Source organism: Nesoenas mayeri, assembly GCF_963082525.1.
Source record: "Nesoenas mayeri genome assembly, chromosome: 32".
Lineage (NCBI taxonomy): Eukaryota > Metazoa > Chordata > Aves > Columbiformes > Columbidae > Nesoenas > Nesoenas mayeri.
Genome location: NC_137570.1, coordinates 593,307 through 616,610, shown reverse-complemented (window position 1 = coordinate 616,610; position 23,304 = coordinate 593,307). Strand labels below are relative to the sequence as shown.

At 58.5% G+C, this 23,304-nt stretch overlaps 1 protein-coding gene across 1 annotated transcript in view; it reads left to right on the top strand.

The window, feature by feature from the left end:
* Positions 1-300: 300 nt before the first annotated feature.
* LOC308051163 (sarcoplasmic/endoplasmic reticulum calcium ATPase 1-like) overlaps positions 301-23,304 on the top strand; it is a gene marked incomplete at its 3' end in the record, with an annotated part of 33,836 nt that continues 10,832 nt past the window's right edge. The window contains 13 exon segments of the mRNA XM_080361493.1: positions 301-377; positions 2,324-2,437; positions 2,439-2,463; positions 3,929-4,009; positions 4,677-4,762; positions 6,262-6,559; positions 9,032-9,198; positions 10,365-10,453; positions 11,907-12,009; positions 12,102-12,233; positions 12,942-13,067; positions 15,854-16,072; positions 20,904-21,239. Coding sequence (XP_080217619.1) covers positions 2,375-2,437; positions 2,439-2,463; positions 3,929-4,009; positions 4,677-4,762; positions 6,262-6,559; positions 9,032-9,198; positions 10,365-10,453; positions 11,907-12,009; positions 12,102-12,233; positions 12,942-13,067; positions 15,854-16,072; positions 20,904-21,239 — 1,725 coding nt within the window. The 5' untranslated portion in view covers positions 301-377; positions 2,324-2,374.

Below are 23,304 nucleotides of genomic sequence, written 5' to 3'. Positions count from 1 at the left end.
ACCACGGGGCACCATTGGGGACACCGTGGGGACATCGTGGGCCCCCCTGGGGACCCCCCATGGCCGGGGGGGAGGGGCGGGGGTGGCGCCGTGTCCTTGGGGGCGACCTCGGGGGGATCCGGTGACATCTCAAGTGTCGCAGCTGCTCCTCGGGGGGGACGCGGGGGGACAGCTGCGCCCCTCCCCCCCAGCCGGTGACACGGCACCCGGTGTCACCGTCACCGTCCCCCCGGTGTCACTGTCACCCGTGTCATTGTCCCCCGTGCCCGCAGGTGCTGGCCTGGTTCGAGGAGGGCGAGGAGACCATCACGGCCTTCGTGGAGCCCTTCGTCATCCTCCTCATCCTCGTGGCCAACGCCGTGGTGGGCGTGTGGCAGGTGGGGACATGGGGACAATGGGGGGACGTTGGGGACATGGGGGACAATGGGGACATTGGGGGGTATGGGGATGTTGGGGACATGGGGGACATGGGGATGTTGGGGGGTATGGGGACATTGGGGACATTGGGGGACATTGGGGATGTGGGGACTTTGGAGGATATGGGGACACCAGGGGACATGGGGGGACGTGGGGATGTTGGGGACATTGGGGACATGGGGGGACATTGGGGGGTATGGGGATATTGGGGACCATGGGGATGTTGGGGACATTGGGGGGATATTGGGGACATGGGGGGACATGGGGACATTGGGGTTTATGGGGATATTGGGGACATGGGGGACATGGGGATGTTGGGGGGTATGGGGATATTGGGGACATGGGGATGTTGGGGACATTGGGGGTGTTGGGGACATTGGGGGGATATTGGGGACATGGGGGACATGGGGACATTGAGGGATATGGGGATATTGGGGACCATGGGGATGTTGGGGACATTGGGGGCATGGGGGGACATTGGGGGCAATGGGGATATTGGGGACCATGGGGATGTTGGGGACATTGGGGACATGGGGATGTTGGGGACATTGGGGACAATGGGGGACGTTGGGGGGTATGGGGACATTGGGGACAATGGGGATGTTGGGGATATGGGGGACATGGGGATGTTGGGGACAATGGGGATGTTGTGGGATATGGGGACATTGGGAGATATGGGGACACCAGGGGACATGGGGGACATGGGGGTGTTGGGGACATTGGGGACAATGGGGGACAATGGGGATGTTGGGGGGTATGGGGATATTGGGGACATGGGGATGTTGGGGACATTGGGGACAATGGGGGACGTTGCGGGGTATGGGGGTTATGGGGACTTTGGGGGTTATGGGGATGTTGGGGACATTAGGGACAATGGGGGGACGTTGTAGGGTATGGGGAGTATGGGGACATTGGGGACAATGGGGATGTTGGGGATGTGGGGGACAATGGGGGGACAATGGGGACGTTGGGGGGTATGGGGACATTGGGGGATATGGGGACACCAGGGGACATGGGGGACATGGGGATGTTGGGGACATTGGGGACATTGTAGGGTATGGGGGGTATGGGGACATTGGGGACAATGGGGATATTGGACATGGGGGACATGGGGATGTTGGGGACAATGGGGGGACAATGGGGACGTTGCGGGGTATGGGGACATTGGGGGATATGGGGACACCAGGGGACATGGGGGGACATGGGGATGTTGGGGACATTGGGGGTTATGGGGATATTGGGGACATGGGGATGTTGGGGTCAATGGGGGCATGGGGGGACATTGTGGGGTATGGGGACATTGGGGACATGAGGGACATGGGGATGTTGGGGACATTGGGGACATGAGGGACATGGGGATGTTGGGGACAATGGGGGGATGTTGGGGATATGGGCACATTGGGGGATACGGAGTGTCCCCATTGTGCCCGTTGACGTCCCTGTGGTGTCTCCTGATGTCCCATAGCCTCCCCATAACCTCCCCATGGTGTCCCCAATGTTCTCCATGGTGTCCCTATGACATCCCCATGGTGTCCCCAATGTTCTCCATGGTGTCCCTATGACATCCCCATGGTGTCCCCAATGTCCCCAATGTCCCCATTGACGTCCCTGTGGTGTCTCCCAATGTCTCATTGACTCCCCATAACATCCCCATGACCCCCCAATGTTCTAACCAATGAGTCCCATGGTGTCCCCATGGTGTCCCCAATGTCCCCAATGGTGTCCCCAATGTCCCCAGGAGCGGAACGCGGAGAACGCCATCGAGGCGCTGAAGGAGCCGCCTCCCCATAACGTCCCCATAACATCCCCATGACCCCCCAATGTTCTAACCAATGAGTCCCATGGTGTCCCCATGGTGTCCCCATGATGTCCCCAATGTCCCCAATGGTGTCCCCAATGTCCCCAGGAGCGGAACGCGGAGAACGCCATCGAGGCGCTGAAGGAGTACGAGCCCGAGATGGGGAAGGTTTATCGCGCCGACCGCAAGGCCGTGCAGAGGATCAAGGCGCGGGACCTGGTGCCCGGGGGACATCGCCGAGGTGGCCGGTGAGGGACATGGGGGGACATGGTGGGGGAGGGGACGGGGAAGGAACGGGGAGAAACGGCGAAAAAACGGTGAAAAACGGTGGAAAAATGGCAGAAAACGGTGAAGAAATGGGGGAAATGGTGGGAAATAGGAGGAAGGGGATATGGGGACATATGGGGACATGGGGGACATGGGGACATGGGGACACGGGGGGACACGGGGGGACATGGGGAGATGGGGGATGGGGAAGGAATGGGGAGAAACGGTGGAAAAATGGGGGAAAATGGGGAAAAAATGGTGGAAAACGGTGAAGAAATGGGGGAAATGGTGGGAAACGGGAGGAAGGGGATATGGGGACATATGGGGACATGGGGGACATGGGGACACGGGGGGACATGGGGGGGAAGGAGATGGTGAAGGAATGGGGAGAAACGGCGAAAACACGGTGAAAAACGGTGGAAAAATGGCGGAAAACGGTGAAGAAATGGGGGGAAAACGGTGGGAAACGGGAGGAAAAGGACATTGGGAGATGGGGACATGGGGGGATATGGGGACATGAGGGACACGAGGGGACACGGGGGGACGTGGGGGGATGGGGGATGGTGAAGGAATGGGGAGAAACGGTGGAAAAACGGTGAAAAACGGTGGAAAAATGGCGGAAAACGGTGAAGAAATGGGGGAAACGGTGGGAAACAGGAGGAAAAGGACATTGGGAGATGGGGACATGGGGGGATATGGGGACATGGGGGACACGAGGGGACACGGAGGGACATGGGGGGATGGGGGATGGTGAAGGAATGGGGAGAAACGGTGGAAAAATGGGGGAAAATGGGGAAAAAATGGTGGAAAACGGTGAAGAAATGGGGGAAATGGTGGGAAACGGGAGGAAGGGGATATGGGGACATATGGGGACACGGGGGGTATGGGGGGATATGGGGGAATGTTGGGGACACTGGGGACATGGGGGGGATGTGGGAATATGGGGGGTCATGGGGACATTGGGGATATGGGGACATGGGGGGACAGGGGGATATGGGGGGATATGGGATATGGGGACATGGGGGGATATGGGGACAATGGGGACATGGGGACATATGGGGAGATGGGGACATGGGGGTCATGGGGACATTGGGGAACATTGAGGACATGGGGACATGGGGGGACATGGGGACATTGGGGAGATGGGGACATGGGGGTCATGGGGATATGGGGGGACATGAGGACATGGGGGTCATGGGGGGATATGGGAATATGGGGGGACATGGGGACATATGGGGAGATGGGGACATGGGGGTCATGGGGGGACATGAGGGACATGGGGATATGGGGGGATATGGGATATGGGGGACATGGGGGGACATGGGGACATATGGGGACATGGGGGGACATGGGGACATATGGGGAGATATGGGTTTACGGGGACATTGGGGGACATGAGGGTGACCCCCGTGACCCCCGTGACCCCCGGTGTCCCCTCCCCCGCAGTGGGTGACAAGGTCCCGGCCGACATCCGCATCATCTCCATCAAATCCACCACCCTGCGGGTGGACCAGTCCATCCTGACCGGTACGGGGGGGGATGGGATGGGATGGACCAGTCCATCCTGACCGGTACGGGGGGGGATGGGATGGGATGGGATGGACCAGTCCATCCTGACCGGTACGGGGGGGGATGGGATGGGATGGGATGGACCAGTCCATCCTGACCGATACGGGGGGGGATGGGATGGGATGGGATGGGATGGGATGGACCAGTCCATCCTGACCGGTACGGGGGGTGAGGTACAAGTACATACTGGTCCATAGTGGTCCATACTGGTCTGTACTGGTTTATACTGGTCCGTACCGGTCCATACTAGTCCATACTGGTCTGTACTGGTTTATACTGGTTCGTACTGGTCTGTACCGGTCCATACTGGTCTGTACTGGTCTGTACTGGTCTATACTGGTCTGTACTGGTTTATACTGGTCCATACCAGTCCATACTGGTCTGTACTGGTTTATACTGGTCTGTACCGGTCCATACTGGTCTGTACTGGTCTGTACTGGTCCATACTGGTCTGTACGGGTTTATACTGGTCCGTACTGGTCTGTACCGGTCCATACTGGTCTGTACTGGTTTATACTGGTCTGTACCGGTCCATACTGGTCTGTACTGGTCTGTACTGGTCTATACTGGTCTGTACTGGTTTATACTGGTCTGTACGGGTCCATACTGGTCTGCACTGGCGCAGGGGAGTCGGTGTCGGTGATCAAGCACACGGAGCCGGTTCCCGACCCCCGCGCCGTCAACCAGGACAAGAAGAACATGCTGTTCTCGGTCAGTGGCCCCGACGTCCCCAATGTCCCCAATGTCCCCGTGTCCCCCTGTCCCCATGTCCCTGTGTCCTTATGTCCCCATTGCCCCCAATGTCCCACCACCCTCATCATCCCCAATGTCCCACCATCCCCACCACCCCCAATGTCCCCATTGTCCCCCATCACCCCCATTGTCCCCACCATCCCCAATGTCCCCGTATCCCCATGTCCCCATAATCCCCAATGTCCCCACCACCCCCATTGTCCCCATTGTCCCCACCACCCCCACCACCCCCATTGTCCCCATTATCCCCACCACCCCCATTGTCCCCATTGTCCCCACCACCCCCATTGTCGCCATCATCCCCATCACCCCCATAATCCCCAATGTCCCCACATCCCAATATCCCCCATATCCCCACCACCCCCACCATCCCCATGTCCCCAATGTCCCCATTGCCCCCACCATCCCAATGTCCCCATTGTCCCCAATGTCCCCATTGTCCCCATTATCCCCATGTCCCCCATTGTCCCCACCACCCCCAATGTCCCCACCACCCCCATTGTCCCCATTGCCCCCATTGTCCCCATTGTCCCCAGTGTCCCCATCACCCCCAATGTCCCCATTGCCCCCACCACCCCCATTGTCCCCATTTTCCCCACCATCCCCATGTCCCCACCACTCCCAATGTCCCCATTATCCCCATGTCCCCCATTGTCCCCACCACCCCCATGTCCCCATTGTCCCCATCACCCCCAACGTCCCCATTGCCCTCACCATCCCCAATGTCCCCATTGTCCCCACCACCCCCAATGTCCCCAATGTCCCCAATGTCCCCATTGTCTCCATTGTCCCCACCGTCCCCAATGTCCCCATTATCCCCATGTCCCCCATTGTCCCCACCACCCCCACCACCCCCAATGTCCCCATTGTCCCCAATGTCCCCATCACCCCCAATGTCCCCATTGTCCCCACCACCCCCACCACCCCCAATGTCCCCATTGTCCCCAATGTCCCCATCACCCCCAATGTCCCCATTGTCCCCACCACCCCCACCACCCCCAATGTCCCCACCATCCCCAATGTCCCCATTGTCCCCACCACCCCCAATGTCCCCATTGTCCCCAATGTCCCCATCACCCCCAATGTCCCCAATATCCCCACCACCCCCAATGTCCCCATTGCCCTCACCAACGCCAATGTCCCCATTGTCCCCACCACCCCCAATGTCCCACCACCCCCACCACCCCCAATATCCCCACCACCCCAATTGTCCCCAATGTCCCCACCACCCCCAATGTCCCCATTGTCCCCACCGTCCCCATCACCCCCAATGTCCCCATTGTCCCCATCACCCCCAATGTCCCCATTATCCCCACCACCCCCAATGTCCCCATTGTCCCCATTGTCCCCACCATCCCCATTTCCCCCATTATCCCCACCACCCCCAATGTCCCCACCACCCCCATTGTCCCCATTGTCCCCACCGCCCCCAACGTCCCCATGTCCCCCCCCCGCAGGGCACCAACATCGGTGCGGGCAAGGCCGTGGGCATCGTGGTGGCCACGGGGGTGAACACGGAGATCGGGAAGATCCGCGACGAGATGGCGGCCACGGAGCAGGACAAGACGCCGCTGCAGCAGAAGCTGGACGAGTTCGGCGAGCAGCTGTCCAAGGTCATCTCGCTCATCTGCGTGGCCGTGTGGCTCATCAACATCGGCCACTTCAACGACCCCGTGCACGGCGGCTCCTGGATCCGCGGCGCCATCTACTACTTCAAGATCGCCGTGGCGCTCGCCGTGGCCGCCATCCCCGAAGGTGGGCAATGGGGGGCCATAGTGACCTCGTGGTGGCATCTGTGGGGTCATAGTGACCTTAGAGGGGCACCTATGGGGTCACAATGTTCTCCTGGTGGCTCCTATTGGGGCTTCATGAGCTGCTGGTGGCACCTACTGGGGCTTCATGGGCTTCTGGTGGCTCCTATTGGGGCTTCATGGGCTTCTGGTGGCTCCTATTGGGTCATCAGTGTCCTTATAGTGGGTGGTCCATGGCGCTCGCCATGGCCGCCATCCCCGAAGGTGGGCGACCGTGGGCATATAGGGGCTCCTATGGGGTCACAATGGGCATAGAGTGGCACCTATGGGGTCACAATGGGCATAGAGTGGCACCTATGGGGTCATAGTGACCTTAGAGGGGCTCCTATAGGGTCACAATGTTCTCCTGGTGGCTCCTATTGGGGCTTCATGAGCTGCTGGTGGCACCTATTGGGGCTTCATGGGCTTCTGGTGGCTCCTATTGGGGCTTCATGGGCTTCTGGTGGCTCCTATTGGGTCATCAATGTCCTTATAATGGTAGCTATGGGGTCACAATGTTCTCCTGGTGGCACCTATTGGGTCATCAATGTCCTTACAATGGTAGCTATGGAGTCACAATGGTCATATGGGGGTGTCTATGAGGTCATCAGTGTCCTTATGGTGGTCCATGGCGCTCGCCGTGGCCGCCATCCCCCAAGGTGGGCAATGGGCATATAGGGGCTCCTATGGGGTCATAGTGACCTTAGAGGGGCACCTATGGGGTCACAATGGGCATAGAGTGGCACCTATGGGGTCATAGTGACCTTAGAGTGGCACCTCTGGGGTCACAATGGGCATAGAGTGGCACCTATGGGGTCATAGTGACCTTAGAGGGGCACCTATGGGGTCATAGTGACCTTAGAGGGGCTCCTATAGGATCACAATGTTCTCCTGGTGGCTCCTACTGGGGCTTCATGGGCTTCTGGTGGCTCCTATTGGGGCATCGTGGGGGCTCACAACATCCTTATAGTGGCACCTATGGGGTCATAGTGACCTTAGAGGGGCACCTATGGGGTCACAGTGGTCATATGGGGGTGTCTATGGGGTCACAATGTTTTCCTGGTGGCTCCTATTGGGGCTTCATGGGCTTCTGGTGGCTCCTATAGGGTCACAATGTTCTCCTGGTGGCTCCTATTGGGTCATCAATGTCCTTATAATGGTAGCTATAGGGTCACAATGTTCTCCTGGTTGCTCCTATTGGGGCTTCATGGGCTTCTGGTGGCACCTATTGGGTCATCAGTGACCTTATGGTGGTCCATGGCGCTCGCCGTGGCCGCCATCCCCGAAGGTGGGCAACGGGGGGCCATAGTGAGCTTGTGGTGGCATCTATGGGGTCATAATGTCCTTATAGGGGCACCTATGGGGTCATAATGATCTTAGAGTGGCGTCCATGGGGTCACAATGGTCATATGGGGGTGACCTCCCCATTGGACTGGTGGCCACCCCATTGGACTGGTGACCTCCCCATAGCTCTGTTGACCTCATGGTTGCCCCATTGGCTTCTCCATTGAACTGGTGGCCTCATGGTTGCCCCATAGCTCTGTTGACCTCCCCATTGCCCTGGTGTCCTCCCCATTGCCCTGGTGTCCTCCCCATAGCTCTGTTGACCTCCCCATTGCCCTGGTGTCCTCCCCATTGCCCTGGTGTCCTCCCCATTGAACTGTTGACCTCCCCATTGGACTGGTGGCCTCCCCGTTGGACTGTTTGCCTCATGGTTGCCCCAGTATCTTCCCCATAGCCCTGTTGACCTCCGCATTGAACTGGTGGCCTCATGGTTGCCCCATTGCCCTGGTGGCCACCCCATTGGACTGGTGGCCACCCCGTAGCCCTGTTGACCTCCCCATTGGTCTGTTGACCTCCTCATTGCCCTGGTGTCCTCCCCATAGCCCTGTTGCCCTCCCCATTGCCCTGTTGACCACCCCATTGCCCTGTTGACCACCCCATTGGACTGGTGGCCACCCCATAGCCCTGTTGACCTCCCCGTTGCCCTGTTGACCTCCCCATTGGACTGGTGGCCTCCCCGTAGCCCTGTTGACCTCATGGTTGCCCCATTGCCCTGGTGTCCTCCCCATTGCCCTGGTGTCCTCCCCATAGCCCTGTTGCCCTCCCCATGGGTGTGTTGACCTCCCCATTGGACTGGTGGCCTCCCATTGGACTGATGGCCACCCCATAGCCCTGTTGACCTCCCCATTGGACTGGTGTCCTCCCATTGGTCTGTTGACCTCCCCATTGGCCTGTTGACCTCCCCATTGCACTGGTAGCCTCCCCGTAGCCCTGTTGACCTCCCCATTGGACTGTTGACCACCCCATTGGACTGGTGACCACCCCATTGATGTGTTGACCTCCCCATTGGCCTGGTGGCCTCCCCACTGGTGTGGTGGCCACCCCATTGCCCTGGTGGACCCCCGGCGTCCTGACGGCCCCCCGGTTGCCGCAGGGCTGCCGGCGGTGATCACGACGTGCCTGGCGCTGGGCACGCGGCGCATGGCCAAGAAGAACGCCATCGTGCGCAGCCTGCCCTCGGTGGAGACGCTGGGCTGCACCTCCGTCATCTGCTCCGACAAGACCGGCACGCTCACCACCAACCAGATGTCCGTCTGCAAGGTGCGCGGGGGCCTTGGGTGGTCCTGGGGGGCTTGGGTGGCTTTGGTGGCATTGGGTGGTCTTGGGTGGTCTTGGTTGGTCTTGGTTGATCTTGGTTGATCTTGGGTGGCCTTGGGTGGCATTGGGTGGTCTTGGTGGCATTGGGTGGCATTGGGTGGTCTTGGTTGGTCTTGGTTGGTCTTGGTTGATCTTGGGTGGCATTGGGTGGCTTTGGTGACATTGGGTGGTCTTGGTTGATCTTGGGTGGCATTGGGTGGCCTTGGGTGGCTTTGGTGGCATTGGGTGGTCTTGGTTGATCTTGGGTGGCATTGGGTGGCCTTGGGTGGCTTTGGTGGCATTGGGTGGTCTTGGTTGATCTTGGTTGGTCTTGGTTGATCTTGGGTGGCCTTGGGTGGCATTGGGTGGTCTTGGTGGCATTGGGTGGCATTGGGTGGTCTTGGTTGATCTTGATTGGTCTTGGTTGATCTTGGGTGGCCTTGGGTGGCTTGGGTGACATTGGGTGGTCTTGGTTGATCTTGGGTGGCATTGGGTGGCCTTGGGTGGCTTTGGTGGCATTGGGTGGTCTTGGTTGATCTTGGTTGATCTTGGGTGGCCTTGGGTGGCATTGGGTGGTCTTGGTGGCATTGGGTGGCATTGGGTGGTCTTGGTTGATCTTGGGTGGCCTTGGGTGGCTTTGGTGACATTGGGTGGTCTTGGGTGGTCTTGGTGGCATTGGGTGCTATTCGTTGGCCTTGGGTGGTCTTGGTGGCATTGGGGGGTCTTGGGTGGCTTTGGTGGCATTGGGTGGTCTTGGTGGCATTGGGTGGTATTGGGTGGAATAGGGTGGTCTTGGGTGCCATTGGTGGCATTGGGTGGTCTTGGTTGGTCTTGGTTGATCTTGGTTGGTCTTGGTTGATCTTGGGTGGCGTTGGGTGGCTTTGGTGACATTGGGTGGTCTTGGGTGGCCTTGGGTGACCTTGGGTGGCCTTGGGTGACCCTGGGTGGCCTTGGATCACCTTGGGTGACCTCCTCCTGTCCCCAAGACCCCCTGCTGTCCCCTTGGGGTCCCAGTGTCCCCCGGAGCCCCCTGATGTCCCCTTGGGGTCCCCATGTCCCCTGATGTCCCCTTGGGGTCCCCGTGTCCCCTGATGTCCCCTGATGTCCCCTCGATGTCCCCGTGTCCCCAGATGTTCATCGTGGACAAGGTGGAGGGCGACGTCTGCGCCCTCAACGAGTTCTCCATCACCGGCTCCACCTACGCGCCCGAGGGCGACGTGTGAGTGACACGGGGACAACGAGTGACAACGGGACACTGGGGGGCTTGGGGACATCGGGTGACAAGGGGACATGGGGGGGACAAGAGGACGTTGAGGGTCTTGGGGATGTTGAGGGTCTTTGGGACATCAGTTGACAAGGGGACATTGGGGTGACAAGGGGACATCGGGTGACAAGGGGACGTTGGGGGTCTTGGGGACATTGGGGGTCTTGGGGATGTTGAGGGTCTTGGGGACATCGGGTGACAAGGGGACATTGGGGGGTCTTGGGGACATCAGTTGACAAGGGGACATTGGGGGGTCTTGGGGACATCGGGTGACAAGGGGACGTTGGGGTGACAAGGGGACATTGGGGGTCTTGGGGATGTTGAGGGTCTTGGGGACATTGGTTGACAAGGGGATGTTGGGGGGTCTTGGGGACATTGGGGGTCTTGGGGACATTGGGGTGACAAGGGGACGTTGGGGTGACAAGGGGACGTGGGGGGTCTTGGGGATGTTGAGGGTCTTGGGGACATCAGTTGACAAGGGGACATTGGGGGGTCTTGGGGACATTGGGGGTCTTGGGGACATCAGTTGACAAGGGGATGTTGGGGTGACAAGGGGGCGTGGGGGGTCTTGGGGACATTGGGGTTCTTGGGGACATCAGGATGACACTGGGGACACCGCGGGGACATCGGGGGGACACGGGGACACTGTCCCCATTGCTTCCAATGTCCCCAACGTCCCCATCGTCCCCATTGCCCCCCATGTCCCCATCGCCCCCAATGTCCCCATCACCCCCACCGCCCCCAATGTCCCCAACGTCCCCATTGCCCCCAATGTCCCCAATGTCCCCAATGTCCCCATTGCCCCCATCGCCCCCATCGTCCCCATTGCCTCCCATGTCCCCATTGCCCCCAATGTCCCCAATGTCCCCATTGCCCCCATCACCCCCATCACCCTCATCGTCCCCATCACCCCCATCGCCCCCAATGTCCCCATTGTCCCCAATGTCCCCATTGCCCCCATCGCCTCCAATGCCCCCATTGCCCCCAATGTCCCCAATGTCCCCAATGCCCCCAATGTCCCCATCGCCCCCATCGCCCCCATCGCCCCCATTGTCCCCAATGTCCCCATTGCCCCCATGTCCCCAATGTCCCCATTGTCCTCATCGCCCCCAATGTCCCCAATGTCCCCATTGCCCCCATTGTCCCCATTGTCCCCATTGCCCCCATTGCCTCCATTGCCCCCATTGTCCCCATTGCCCCCACCACCCCCACCGCCCCCAATGTCCCCATCGCCCCCATCGCCCCCATTGCCCCCATCGCCGCCATCACCCCCAACACCCCCATTGCCCCTATTGCCCCCATTGTCCCCATTGCCCCCATCACCCCCATTGCCCCCATTGTCCCCATTGTCGCCATCACCCCCATCACCCCCAATGTCCCCAATGTCCCCGTGTCCCCGCGCCCCCAGGCTGAAGCAGGAGAAGCACGTGAAGGCCGGGCAGTTCGACGGGCTGGTGGAACTGGCCACCATCTGCGCCCTGTGCAACGACTCGTCCCTCGACTACAACGAGGTGACCCCCCCGTCCCCTCCCCCACCATTGTCCCCAACCCCCGCCCCACGATGTCCCCAACCCCCCCCGGTGACCCCGCCCGTGTCCCCAAGGCCAAGGGCGTGTACGAGAAGGTGGGGGAGGCGACGGAGACGGCGCTGACGTGCCTGGTGGAGAAGATGAACGTGTTCAACACCGACGTGCGCGGGCTCTCCAAGGTGGAGCGCGCCAACGCCTGCAACTCCGTGAGTGTCACCGGGGTCACCGGGGGTCACCAGGGGTCACCAGGGGTCACCACGGGTCACCAAGGGTCACCAGGTGTCCCCACTGCCCCCCGTGGCCCCCAGGCCATGGTGGCCCCAGGTGGCTCCAAGTGTCTCCATTGCCCCCATTGACCCCATTGACCCCATTGACCCCATTTACCCCAATGTCCCCAGTGTCCCCATTGACCCCCATGTCCCCATCGACCCCATTGACCCCATTGTCCCCATTGACCCCATTGTCCCCATTGACCCTATTGACCCCATTGACCCCATTGACCCCATCACCCCCATTGACCCCATTGACCCCCATTGACCCCATTGATCCCATTGTCCCCATTGCCCCCATTGACCCCATTGACCCCATTGCCCCCATTGTCCCCATTGTCCCCATTGACCCCAATGTCCCCATTGCCCCTCATTGCCCCCCATTGTCCCCATTGATCCCATTGCCCCCATCGCCCCCATTGCCCCCATTGTCCCCATCGCCCCCATTGACCCCATTGACCCCATTGTCTCCATTGCCCCCAATGTCCCCATCGCCCCCAATGTCCCCATGTCCCCATCACCCCCATTGTCCCCATCGCCCCCAAGGTCCCTATCACCCCCATCGCCCCCATCGCCCCCAACGTCCCCATCGCCCCCAATGTCCCCATCACCCCCATCGTCCCCATGTCCCCGTGGTGGCCGCAGGTGATCAAGCAGCTGATGAAGAAGGAGTTCACGCTGGAGTTCTCCCGTGACCGCAAGTCCATGTCGGTGTTCTGCTCGCCGGCCAAGGCCTCGCGCGCCGCCGTGGGCAACAAGATGTTCGTCAAGGTGGGGCCGGCGCCGCCACCCCGCGTCACCGCGTCCCCATGTCCCACCATGTCCCCACGTCCCCATGTCCCCACGTCCCCATGTCCCCACGTCCCCCCATGTCCCCATGTCCCATTGTGTCCCTATGTCCCATTGTGTCCCCATGTCCCACCACGTCCCATTGTGTCCCCATGTCCCATTGTGTCCCCATGTCCCATTGTGTCCCACCACGTCCCCATGTCCCATTGTGTCCCCATGTCCCACCATGTCCCCGTGTCCCACCATGTCCCCATGTCCCATTGTGTCCCACCACATCCCCGTGTCCCACCATGTCCCATTGTGTCCCACCACATCCCCATGTCCCCATGTCCCCCCATGTCCCCCCACATCCCCATGTCCCCCCATGTCCCCATGTCCCATTGTGTCCCCACATCCCACCATGTCCCATTGTGTCCCACCACATCCCCATGTCCCATCACATCATCCCCATGTCCCCCCATGTCCCATTGTGTCCCACCACGTCCCCATGTCCCACCATGTCCCCATGTCCCATTGTGTCCCCATGTCCTATTGTGTCCCCATGTCCCATTGTGTCCCCATGTCCCACCACGTCCCATTGTGTCCCCATGTCCCATTGTGTCCCCACGTCCCCATGTCCCCCCACGTCCCCATGTCCCCCCACGTCCCCATGTCCCCCCACATCCCTATGTCCCCCCATGTCCCCATGTCCCACCACATCCCCATGTCCCCATGTCCCATTGTGTCCCCATGTCCCACCACGTCCCATTGTGTCCCCATGTCCCATTGTGTCCCCACGTCCCCATGTCCCCCCACATCCCTATGTCCCCCCATGTCCCATTGTGTCCCACCACATCCCCATGTCCCACCACATCCCACCATGTCCCCATGTCCCATTGTGTCCCCATGTCCCCCCATGTCCCATTGTCCCCCATTGTCCCCATGTCGCAGGGCGCCCCCGAGGGCGTGATCGACCGCTGCAGCTACGTGCGCGTGGGCACGGGACCATGTCCCACCATGTCCCATTGTGTCCCCATGTCCCATTGTGTCCCACCACGTCCCCATGTCCCATTGTGTCCCCATGTCCCACCATGTCCCCATGTCCCATTGTGTCCCCATGTCCCACCATGTCCCCATGTCCCATTGTGTCCCCATGTCCCATTGTGTCCCACCACATCCCCATGTCCCATTGTGTCCCCATGTCCCACCATGTCCCCATGTCCCATTGTGTCCCCATGTCCCATTGTGTCCCCATGTCCCACCATGTCCCCATGTCCCATTGTGTCCCACCACATCCCCATGTCCCCCCATGTCCCATTGTGTCCCACCATTTCCCCATGTCCCACCACATCCCACCACGTCCCCACATCTCCCCACATCCCCATGTGTCCCCATGTCCCACCATGTCCCCACATCCCACCACATCCCCATGTCCCACCATGTCCCCATGTCCCACCATGTCCCTATGTCCCACCATGTCCCCACATCCCACCACATCCCCATGTCCCACCATGTCCCCATGTCCCCATGTCCCACCATGTCCCCACATCCCACCACATCCCCATGTCCCACCATGTCCCCACATCCCACCACATCCCCATGTCCCACCACGTCCCCATGTCCCACCACATCCCCATGTCCCACCACGTCCCCATGTCCCACCACGTCCCCATGTCCCATTGTGTCCCCATGTCCCACCATGTCCCCATGTCCCATTGTGTCCCCATGTCCCATTGTGTCCCACCACATCCCCATGTCCCATTGTGTCCCCATGTCCCACCATGTCCCCATGTCCCATTGTGTCCCCATGTCCCATTGTGTCCCCATGTCCCACCATGTCCCCATGTCCCATTGTGTCCCACCACATCCCCATGTCCCCCCATGTCCCATTGTGTCCCACCATTTCCCCATGTCCCACCACATCCCACCACGTCCCCACATCTCCCCACATCCCCATGTGTCCCCATGTCCCACCATGTCCCTATGTCCCACCATGTCCCCACATCCCACCACATCCCCATGTCCCACCATGTCCCCATGTCCCCGTGTCCCACCATGTCCCCACATCCCACCACATCCCCATGTCCCACCATGTCCCCATGTCCCACCACGTCTCCATGTCCCCCCATGTCCCCATGTCCCTTTGTGTCCCACCACGTCCCCATGTCCCCCCATGTCCCCATGTCCCTTTGTGTCCCACCACGTCCCCATGTCCCCCCATGTCCCATTGTCCCCCCATTGTCCCCATGTCACAGGGCGCCCCCGAGGGCGTGATCGACCGCTGCAGCTACGTGCGCGTGGGCACGGGACCATGTCCCACCATGTCCCACCATGTCCCATTGTGTCCCACCATGTCCCATTGTGTCCCCCATTGTCCCCATGTCGCAGGGCGCCCCCGAGGGCGTGATCGACCGCTGCAGCTACGTGCGCGTGGGCACGGGACCACGTCCCACCATGTCCCATTGTGTCCCCATGTCCCATTGTGTCCCATTGTGTCCCATTGTGTCCCACCATGTCCCCATGTCCCCATGTCGCAGGGCGCCCCCGAGGGCGTGATCGACCGCTGCAGCTACGTGCGCGTGGGCACGGGACCATGTCCCACCATGTCCCATTGTGTCCCCATGTCCCATTGTGTCCCATTGTGTCCCATTGTGTCCCACCATGTCCCCATTGTCCCCATGTCGCAGGGCGCCCCCGAGGGCGTGATCGACCGCTGCAGCTACGTGCGCGTGGGCACGGGACCATGTCCCACCATGTCCCATTGTGTCCCCATTGTCCCCATGTCGCAGGGCGCCCCCGAGGGCGTGATCGACCGCTGCAGCTACGTGCGCGTGGGCACGGCGCGGGTGGCGCTGACGCCCGCGGCCAAGGAGAAGATCCTGGGCGTGATCAAGGAGTGGGGCACGGGCCGCGACACGCTGCGCTGCCTGGCGCTGGCCACGCGCGACTCGCCGCCGCGCCGCGAGGACATGCAGCTCGACGACTCCGCGCGCTTCGCCGAGTACGAGGTGCGTGTGGACCTACATCGGCATCTAGAACCTGCTCGGGGGGTCCGGGGTCTACGGGAGCATCTAGAACCTTCTCGGGGGGTCTTGGTCCTATATAGTCACCTAGAATCTTCTTAGGGGGTTCTTGGTCCTACAAGACCATCTAGAGCCTCTTAGGGGGTTCTTGGTCCTACAAGACCATCTAGAACCTCATCAGGGGTTCTTGGTCCTATATAATCACCTAGAAGCTTCTCGGGGGGTCTGGGTCCTACATGGTCATTTAAAACCTTCTCAGGGGGTTCTGAGTCCTACATGGTCATCTAGAACCTTCTCGGGGGGTCTTGGTCCTATATAGTCACTTAGAATCTTCTTAGGGGGTTCTGAGTCCTACATGGTCATCTAGAACCTTCTCGGGGGGTCCGGGGTCTACATGGCCATCTAGAACCTTCTCGGGGGGTCTTGGTCCTATATAGTCACCTAGAGCCTTCTCAGGGGGTTCTGAGTCCTACATAGTCATCTAGAACCTTCTCGGGGGGTCTGGGGTCTACGGGAGCATCTAGAACCTTCTTGGGGGGTCTGGGGTCTACGGGAGCATCTAGAACCTTCTCGGGGGGTCTTGGTCCTATATAGTCACCTAGAATCTTCTTAGGGGGTTCTTGGTCCTACAAGACCCTCTAGAGCCTCTTAGGGGGTTCTTGGTCCTACAAGACCATCTAGAACCTCATCAGGGGTTCTTGGTCCTATATAATCACCTAGAAGCTTCTCGGGGGGTCTGGGTCCTACATGGTCATTTAAAACCTTCTCAGGGGGTTCTGAGTCCTACATGGTCATCTAGAACCTTCTCGGGGGGTCTTGGTCCTATATAGTCACTTAGAATGTTCTTAGGGGGTTCTGAGTCCTACATGGTCATCTAGAACCTTCTCGGGGGGTCCGGGGTCTACATGGCCATCTAGAACCTTCTCGGGGGGTCTTGGTCCTATATAGTCACCTAGAGCCTTCTCAGGGGGTTCTGAGTCCTACATAGTCATCTAGAACCTTCTCGGGGGGTCTGGGGTCTACGGGAGCATCTAGAACCTTCTTGGGGGGTCTGGGGTCTACGGGAGCATCTAGAACCTTCTCGGGGGGTCTTGGTCCTATATAGTTACCTAGAATCTTCTTAGGGGGTTCTTGGTCCTACAAGACCATCTAGAGCCTCTTAGGGGGTTCTTGGTCCTACAAGACCATCTAGAACCTCATCAGGGGTTCTTGGTCCTATATAATCACCTAGAAGCTTCTCGGGGGGTCTGGGTCCTACATGGTCATTTAAAACCTTCTCAGGGGGTTCTGAGTCCTACATGGTCATCTAGAACCTTCTCGGGGGGTCTTGGTCCTATATAGTCACTTAGAATCTTCTTAGGGGGTTCTGAGTCCTACATGGTCATCTAGAAGCTTCTCGGGGGGTCTGGGGTCTACATGGCCATCTAGAACCTTCGTGGGGGGTCTTGGTTCTATATAGTCACCTAGAGCCTTCTCAGGGGGTTCTGAGTCCTACATAGTCATCTAGAACCTTCTTGGGGGGTCTGGGGTCTACGGGAGCATCTAGAACCTTCTCGGGGGGTCTTGGTCCTATATAGTCACCTAGAATCTTCTTAGGGGGTTCTTGGTCCTACAAGACCATCTAGAGCCTCTTAGGGGGTTCTTGGTCCTACAAGACCATCTAGAACCTCATCAGGGGTTCTTGGTCCTATATAATCACCTAGAAGCTTCTCGGGGGGTCTGGGTCCTACATGGTCATTTAAAACCTTCTCAGGGGGTTCTGAGTCCTACATGGCCATCTAGAACCTTCTCGGGGGGTCTTGGTCCTATATAGTCACTTAGAATCTTCTTAGGGGGTTCTGAGTCCTACATGGTCATCTAGAACCTTCTCGGGGGGTCCGGAGTCTACATGGCCATCTAGAACCTTCTCGGGGGGTCTTGGTCCTATATAGTCACCTAGAGCCTTCTCAGGGGGTTCTGAGTCCTACATAGTCACCTAGAAGCTTCTCGGGGGGTCTGGGTCCTACATGGTCATCTAGAACCTTCTCAGGGGGTCTTGGTCCTATATAGTCACCTAGAACCTTCTCGGGGGGTCTGGGGCCTACAGGACCATCTAGAACCTTCTCGGGGGGTCTGGGTCTACATGGCCATCTAGAACCTTCTCGGGGGGTCTTGGTCCTATATAGTCACCTAGAGCCTTCTCAGGGGGTTCTGAGTCCTACATAGTCACCTAGAAGCTTCTCGGGGGGTCTGGGTCCTACATGGTCATCTAGAACCTTCTCGGGGGTTCTTGGTCCTATATAGTCACCTAGAAGCTTCTCAGGGAGTTCCGAGTCCTACATGGTCATCTAGAACCTTCTCGGGGGGTCTGGGTCTACATGGCCATCTAGAACCTTCTCGGGGGGTCTTGGTCCTATATAGTCACCTAGAGCCTTCTCAGGGAGTTCTGAGTCCTACATAGTCACCTAGAAGCTTCTCGGGGGGTCTGAGTCCTACATGGCCATCTAGAACCTTCTCAGGGGTTCTTGGTCCTATATAGTCACCTAGAGCCTTCTCAGGGGGTTCTGAGTCCTACATAGTCACCTAGAAGCTTCTCGGGGGGTCTGGGTCCTACATGGTCATCTAGAACCTTCTCAGGGGGTCTTGGTCCTATATAGTCACCTAGAAGCTTCTCAGGGAGTTCCGAGTCCTACATGGTCATCTAGAACCTTCTCGGGGGGTCTGGGGCCTACAGGAGCATCTAGAACCTTCTCGGGGGGTCTTGGTCCTATATAGTCACCTAGAAGCTTCTCAGGGAGTTCCGAGTCCTACATGGTCATCTAGAACCTTCTCGGGGGGTCTGGGGCCTACAGGAGCATCTAGAACCTTCTCAGGGGGTCTTGGTCCTATATAGTCACCTAGAAGCTTCTCAGGGAGTTCCGAGTCCTACATGGTCATCTAGAACCTTCTCGGGGGGTCTGGGGCCTACAGGAGCATCTAGAACCTTCTCGAGGGGTCTTGGTCCTATATAGTCACCTAGAACCTTCTCAGGGGGTTCTGAGTCCTACATGGTCATCTAGAACGTTCTCGGGGGTCTGGGTCCTACAAGACCATCTAGAGCCTCATCAGGGGTTCTGGGTCCTACATAGTCACCTAGAAGCTTCTCGGGGGGTCTGGGTCCAATATGACTGTTTAGAACCTTCTCAGGTTGGTTCTTGGTCCCACAAGGATCCATAACATCCCATTCCCTTGAGTTCTTGGCCCCACATGGACCATCTAGAACGTTCTCCATGTGGGTTCCTGGTCCCACAAGGATCCATAGCGTCCCATTCTCTTGAGTTCTTGGCCCCACATGGACCATCTAGAACATTCTGTGGTGGGTTCCTGGTCCTACAAAGACCCCATTATTATGGTTCTTGGCCCCACATGGACCACCTAGAACCTTCTCTGGTGGGTTCCTGGCCCTACAAAGACCCCATTATTATGGTTCTTGATCCACAATGGACCATCTAGAACCTCTTCTGGTGGGTTCCTGGTCCCACAAGGATCCATAACATCCCATTCCCTTGAGTTCTTGGTCCTACTTGACCATGTAGAACCTTCTTGGGTTGATTCCTGGTCCTACAAAGACCCCGTTATTATGGTTCTTGGTCCCACATGGACCATCTAGAACTTCCTCTGGTGGGTTCCTGGCCCTACAAAGACCCCATTATTATGGTTCTTGGTCCACATGGACCACCTAGAACCTTCTCCATGTGGGTTCCTGGTCCCACAAGGATCCATAACATCCCATTCCCTTGAGTCCTTGGCCCCACAATGGACCACCTAGAACCTCTCCATGTGGGTTCCTGGTCCCACAAGGATCCATAACATCCCATTCCCTTGAGTTCTTGGCCCCACATGGACCATCTAGAACCTCTTCTGGTTGGTTCCTGGTCCCACAAAGATCCATAACATCCCATCCTCTTGACTTCTTGGTCCACATGGACCACCTAGAACCTCTTCTGGTTGGTTCCTGGTCCCACAAGGATCCATAACATCCCATTCCCTTGAGTTCTTGGTCCTACTTGACCATGTAGAACCTTCTCCATGTGGGTTCCTGGTCCCACAAGGATCCATAACATCCCATTCCCTTGAGTCCTTGGCCCCACAATGGACCACCTAGAACCTCTTCTGGTGGGTTCCTGGTCCCACAAGGATCCATAACATCCCATTCCCTTGAGTTCTTGGCCCCACATGGACCATCTAGAACCTCTTCTGGTTGGTTCCTGGTCCCACAAAGATCCATAACATCCCATCCTCTTGACTTCTTGGTCCACATGGACCACCTAGAACCTCTTCTGGTTGGTTCCTGGTCCCACAAGGATCCATAACATCCCATTCCCTTGAGTTCTTGGTCCTACTTGACCATGTAGAACCTTCTCCATGTGGGTTCCTGGTCCCACAAGGATCCATAACATCCCATTCCCTTGAGTCCTTGGCCCCACAATGGACCACCTAGAACCTCTTCTGGTGGGTTCCTGGTCCCACAAGGATCCATAACATCCCATTCCCTTGAGTTCTTGGCCCCACATGGACCATCTAGAACCTCTTCTGGTTGGTTCCTGGTCCCACAAAGATCCATAACATCCCATCCTCTTGACTTCTTGGTCCACATGGACCACCTAGAACCTCTTCTGGTTGGTTCCTGGTCCCACAAGGATCCATAACATCCCATTCCCTTGAGTTCTTGGTCCTACTTGACCATGTAGAACCTTCTCCATGTGGGTTCCTGGTCCCACAAGAATCCATAACATCCCATTTTCTGGAGTCCTTGGCCCCACAATGGCCCACCTAGAACCTTCTCCACCCCCCCCAGACCGACCTGACGTTCGTGGGCTGCGTGGGGATGCTGGACCCTCCCCGCAAGGAGGTGATGGGCTCCATCCAGCTGTGCCGCGACGCCGGCATCCGCGTCATCATGATCACGGGCGACAACAAGGGCACGGCCATCGCCATCTGCCGGCGCATCGGCATCTTCGGCGAGGACGAGGACGTGGCGGGGAAGGCGTACACGGGCCGCGAGTTCGACGACCTGCCGCCGGCCGAGCAGCGCGAGGCGTGCCGCCGCGCCTGCTGCTTCGCGCGCGTCGAGCCCGCGCACAAGTCCAAGATCGTCGAGTTCCTGCAGTCCTTCGACGAGATCACCGCCATGGTGAGGGGACGGGGGTCCTCCGGGGCTCTGATGTGGGGTTGGGGGTCCTCCATGGGTCTATGGTGGGGTTTGGGGTCCTCCATGGGTCTATGGTGGGGTTGGGGTCCTGCAGTCCTTCGACGAGATCACCGCCATGGTGAGGGCTTGGGGGTCCTCCATGGGTCTATGGTGGGGTTTGGGGTCTATCATGGAGTTGAGGTCATGTTGAGGTCTACCATGGGTCTACAGTGGGGTTGGGGGTCTATCATGGGTCTATGGTGGGGTTTGGGGTCTACCATGGGTCTAATGTGGAGTTGAGGTCCCCCATGGGTCTATGGTGGGGTTGGGGGTCTGTCATGGGTCTATGGTGGGGTTTGGGGTCTATCATGGGTCTATGGTGGGGTTTGGGGTCTATCATGAGCTGAGGTCATGTTGGGGTCTACCATGGGTCTACAGTGGGGTTGGGGGTCTATCATGGGTCTATGGTGGGGTTTGGGGTCTACCATGGGTCTAATGTGGAGTTGAGGTCCCCCATGGGTATACAGTAGGGTTGGGGTCCTGCAGTCCTTCGACGAGATCACCACCATGGTGAGGGGACGGGGGTCCTCCGGGGGTCTAATGTGGGGTTGGGGGTCTATCATGGGTCTATGGTGGGGTTTGGGGTCCTCCATGGGTCTATGGTGGGGTTGGGGGTCTACCATGGGTGTAACATGGGTCTTGGGGTCTATCATGGGTCTATGGTGGGGTTGGGGTCTACAATAGATCTGAGATGGGTTTGGGGTCTATCATGGAGCTGAGGTCATGTTGGGGGTCTACCATAGATCTGAGATGGGTTTGGGGTCTACAGTGCATCTATGGTGGGGTTTGGGATCCACAATAGGTCTGAGAGGGGTTTGGGGTCTACCATGGGTCTATGGTGGGGTTTGGGGTCTACCATGGGTCTATGGTGGGGTTTGGGGTCTACCATGGGTCTATGGTGGGGTTTGGGGTCTATCATGGGTCTATGGTGGGGTTGGGGGTCTATCATGGGTCTATGGTGGGGTTTGGGGTCTACCATGGGTCTAATGTGGAGTTGAGGTCCCCCATGGGTCTATGGTGGAGTTGGGGTCCTGCAGTCCTTCGACGAGATCACCGCCATGGTGAGGGGACGGGGGTCCTCCGTGGGTCTAATGTGGGGTTTGGGGTCCTCCATGGGTCTAATCTGGGGTTTGGGGTCTGCCATGGGTGTAACGTGGTTCTTGGGGTCCATTGACCTGAGGTCGTGTTGGGGGTCTATCATGGGTCTATGGTGGGGTTGGGGTCTACAATAGATCTGAGATGGGGTTTGGGGTCTACCGTTGACCTGAGGTCATGTTTGGGGTCTACCATAGATCTAAGATGGGTTTGGGGTCTACCATGGGTCTATGGTGGGGTTTGGGGTCTACGATGGGTCTAATGTGGGGTTTGGGGTCTATCATGGAGCTGAGGTCATGTTGGGGTCTACCATGGGTCTATGGTGTGGTTTGGGGTCCTCCATGGGTCTATGGTGGGGTTTGGGGTCTACCATGGGTCTGTGGTGGGGTTGGGTGTCTACCATGGGTCTGTGGTGGGGTTTGGGGTCTACCATGGGTCTACTGTGGGGTTGGGTGTCTACCATGGGTCTATGGTGGGGTTTGGGGTCTATCATGTAGCTGAGGTCATGTTGGGGTCTACCATGGGTCTATGGTGGGGTTTGGGGTCTACAATAGATCTGAGATGGGTTTGGAATCTACCATGGGTCTATGGTGGGGTTGAGGTCCTGCAGTCCTTCAACGAGATCACCACCATGGTGAGGGGTTTGGGGGTCCTCCATGGGGTGGAGGTCAAGTTTGGGGTCTACCATGGGTCTGTGGTGGGGTTCGGGGTCTACCATGGGTGTAACATGGGTCTTGGGGTCTACCATGGGTCTATGGTGGGGTGTGGGGTCTACAGTAGATCTGAGATGGGTTTGGGGTCCTCCATGGGTCTATGGTGGGGTTTGGGGTCTACCAGGGGTCTAATGTGGAGTTTGGGTCCTCCATGGGTCTATGGTGGGTTTGGGGTCTACAATAGATCTAAGATGGGTTTG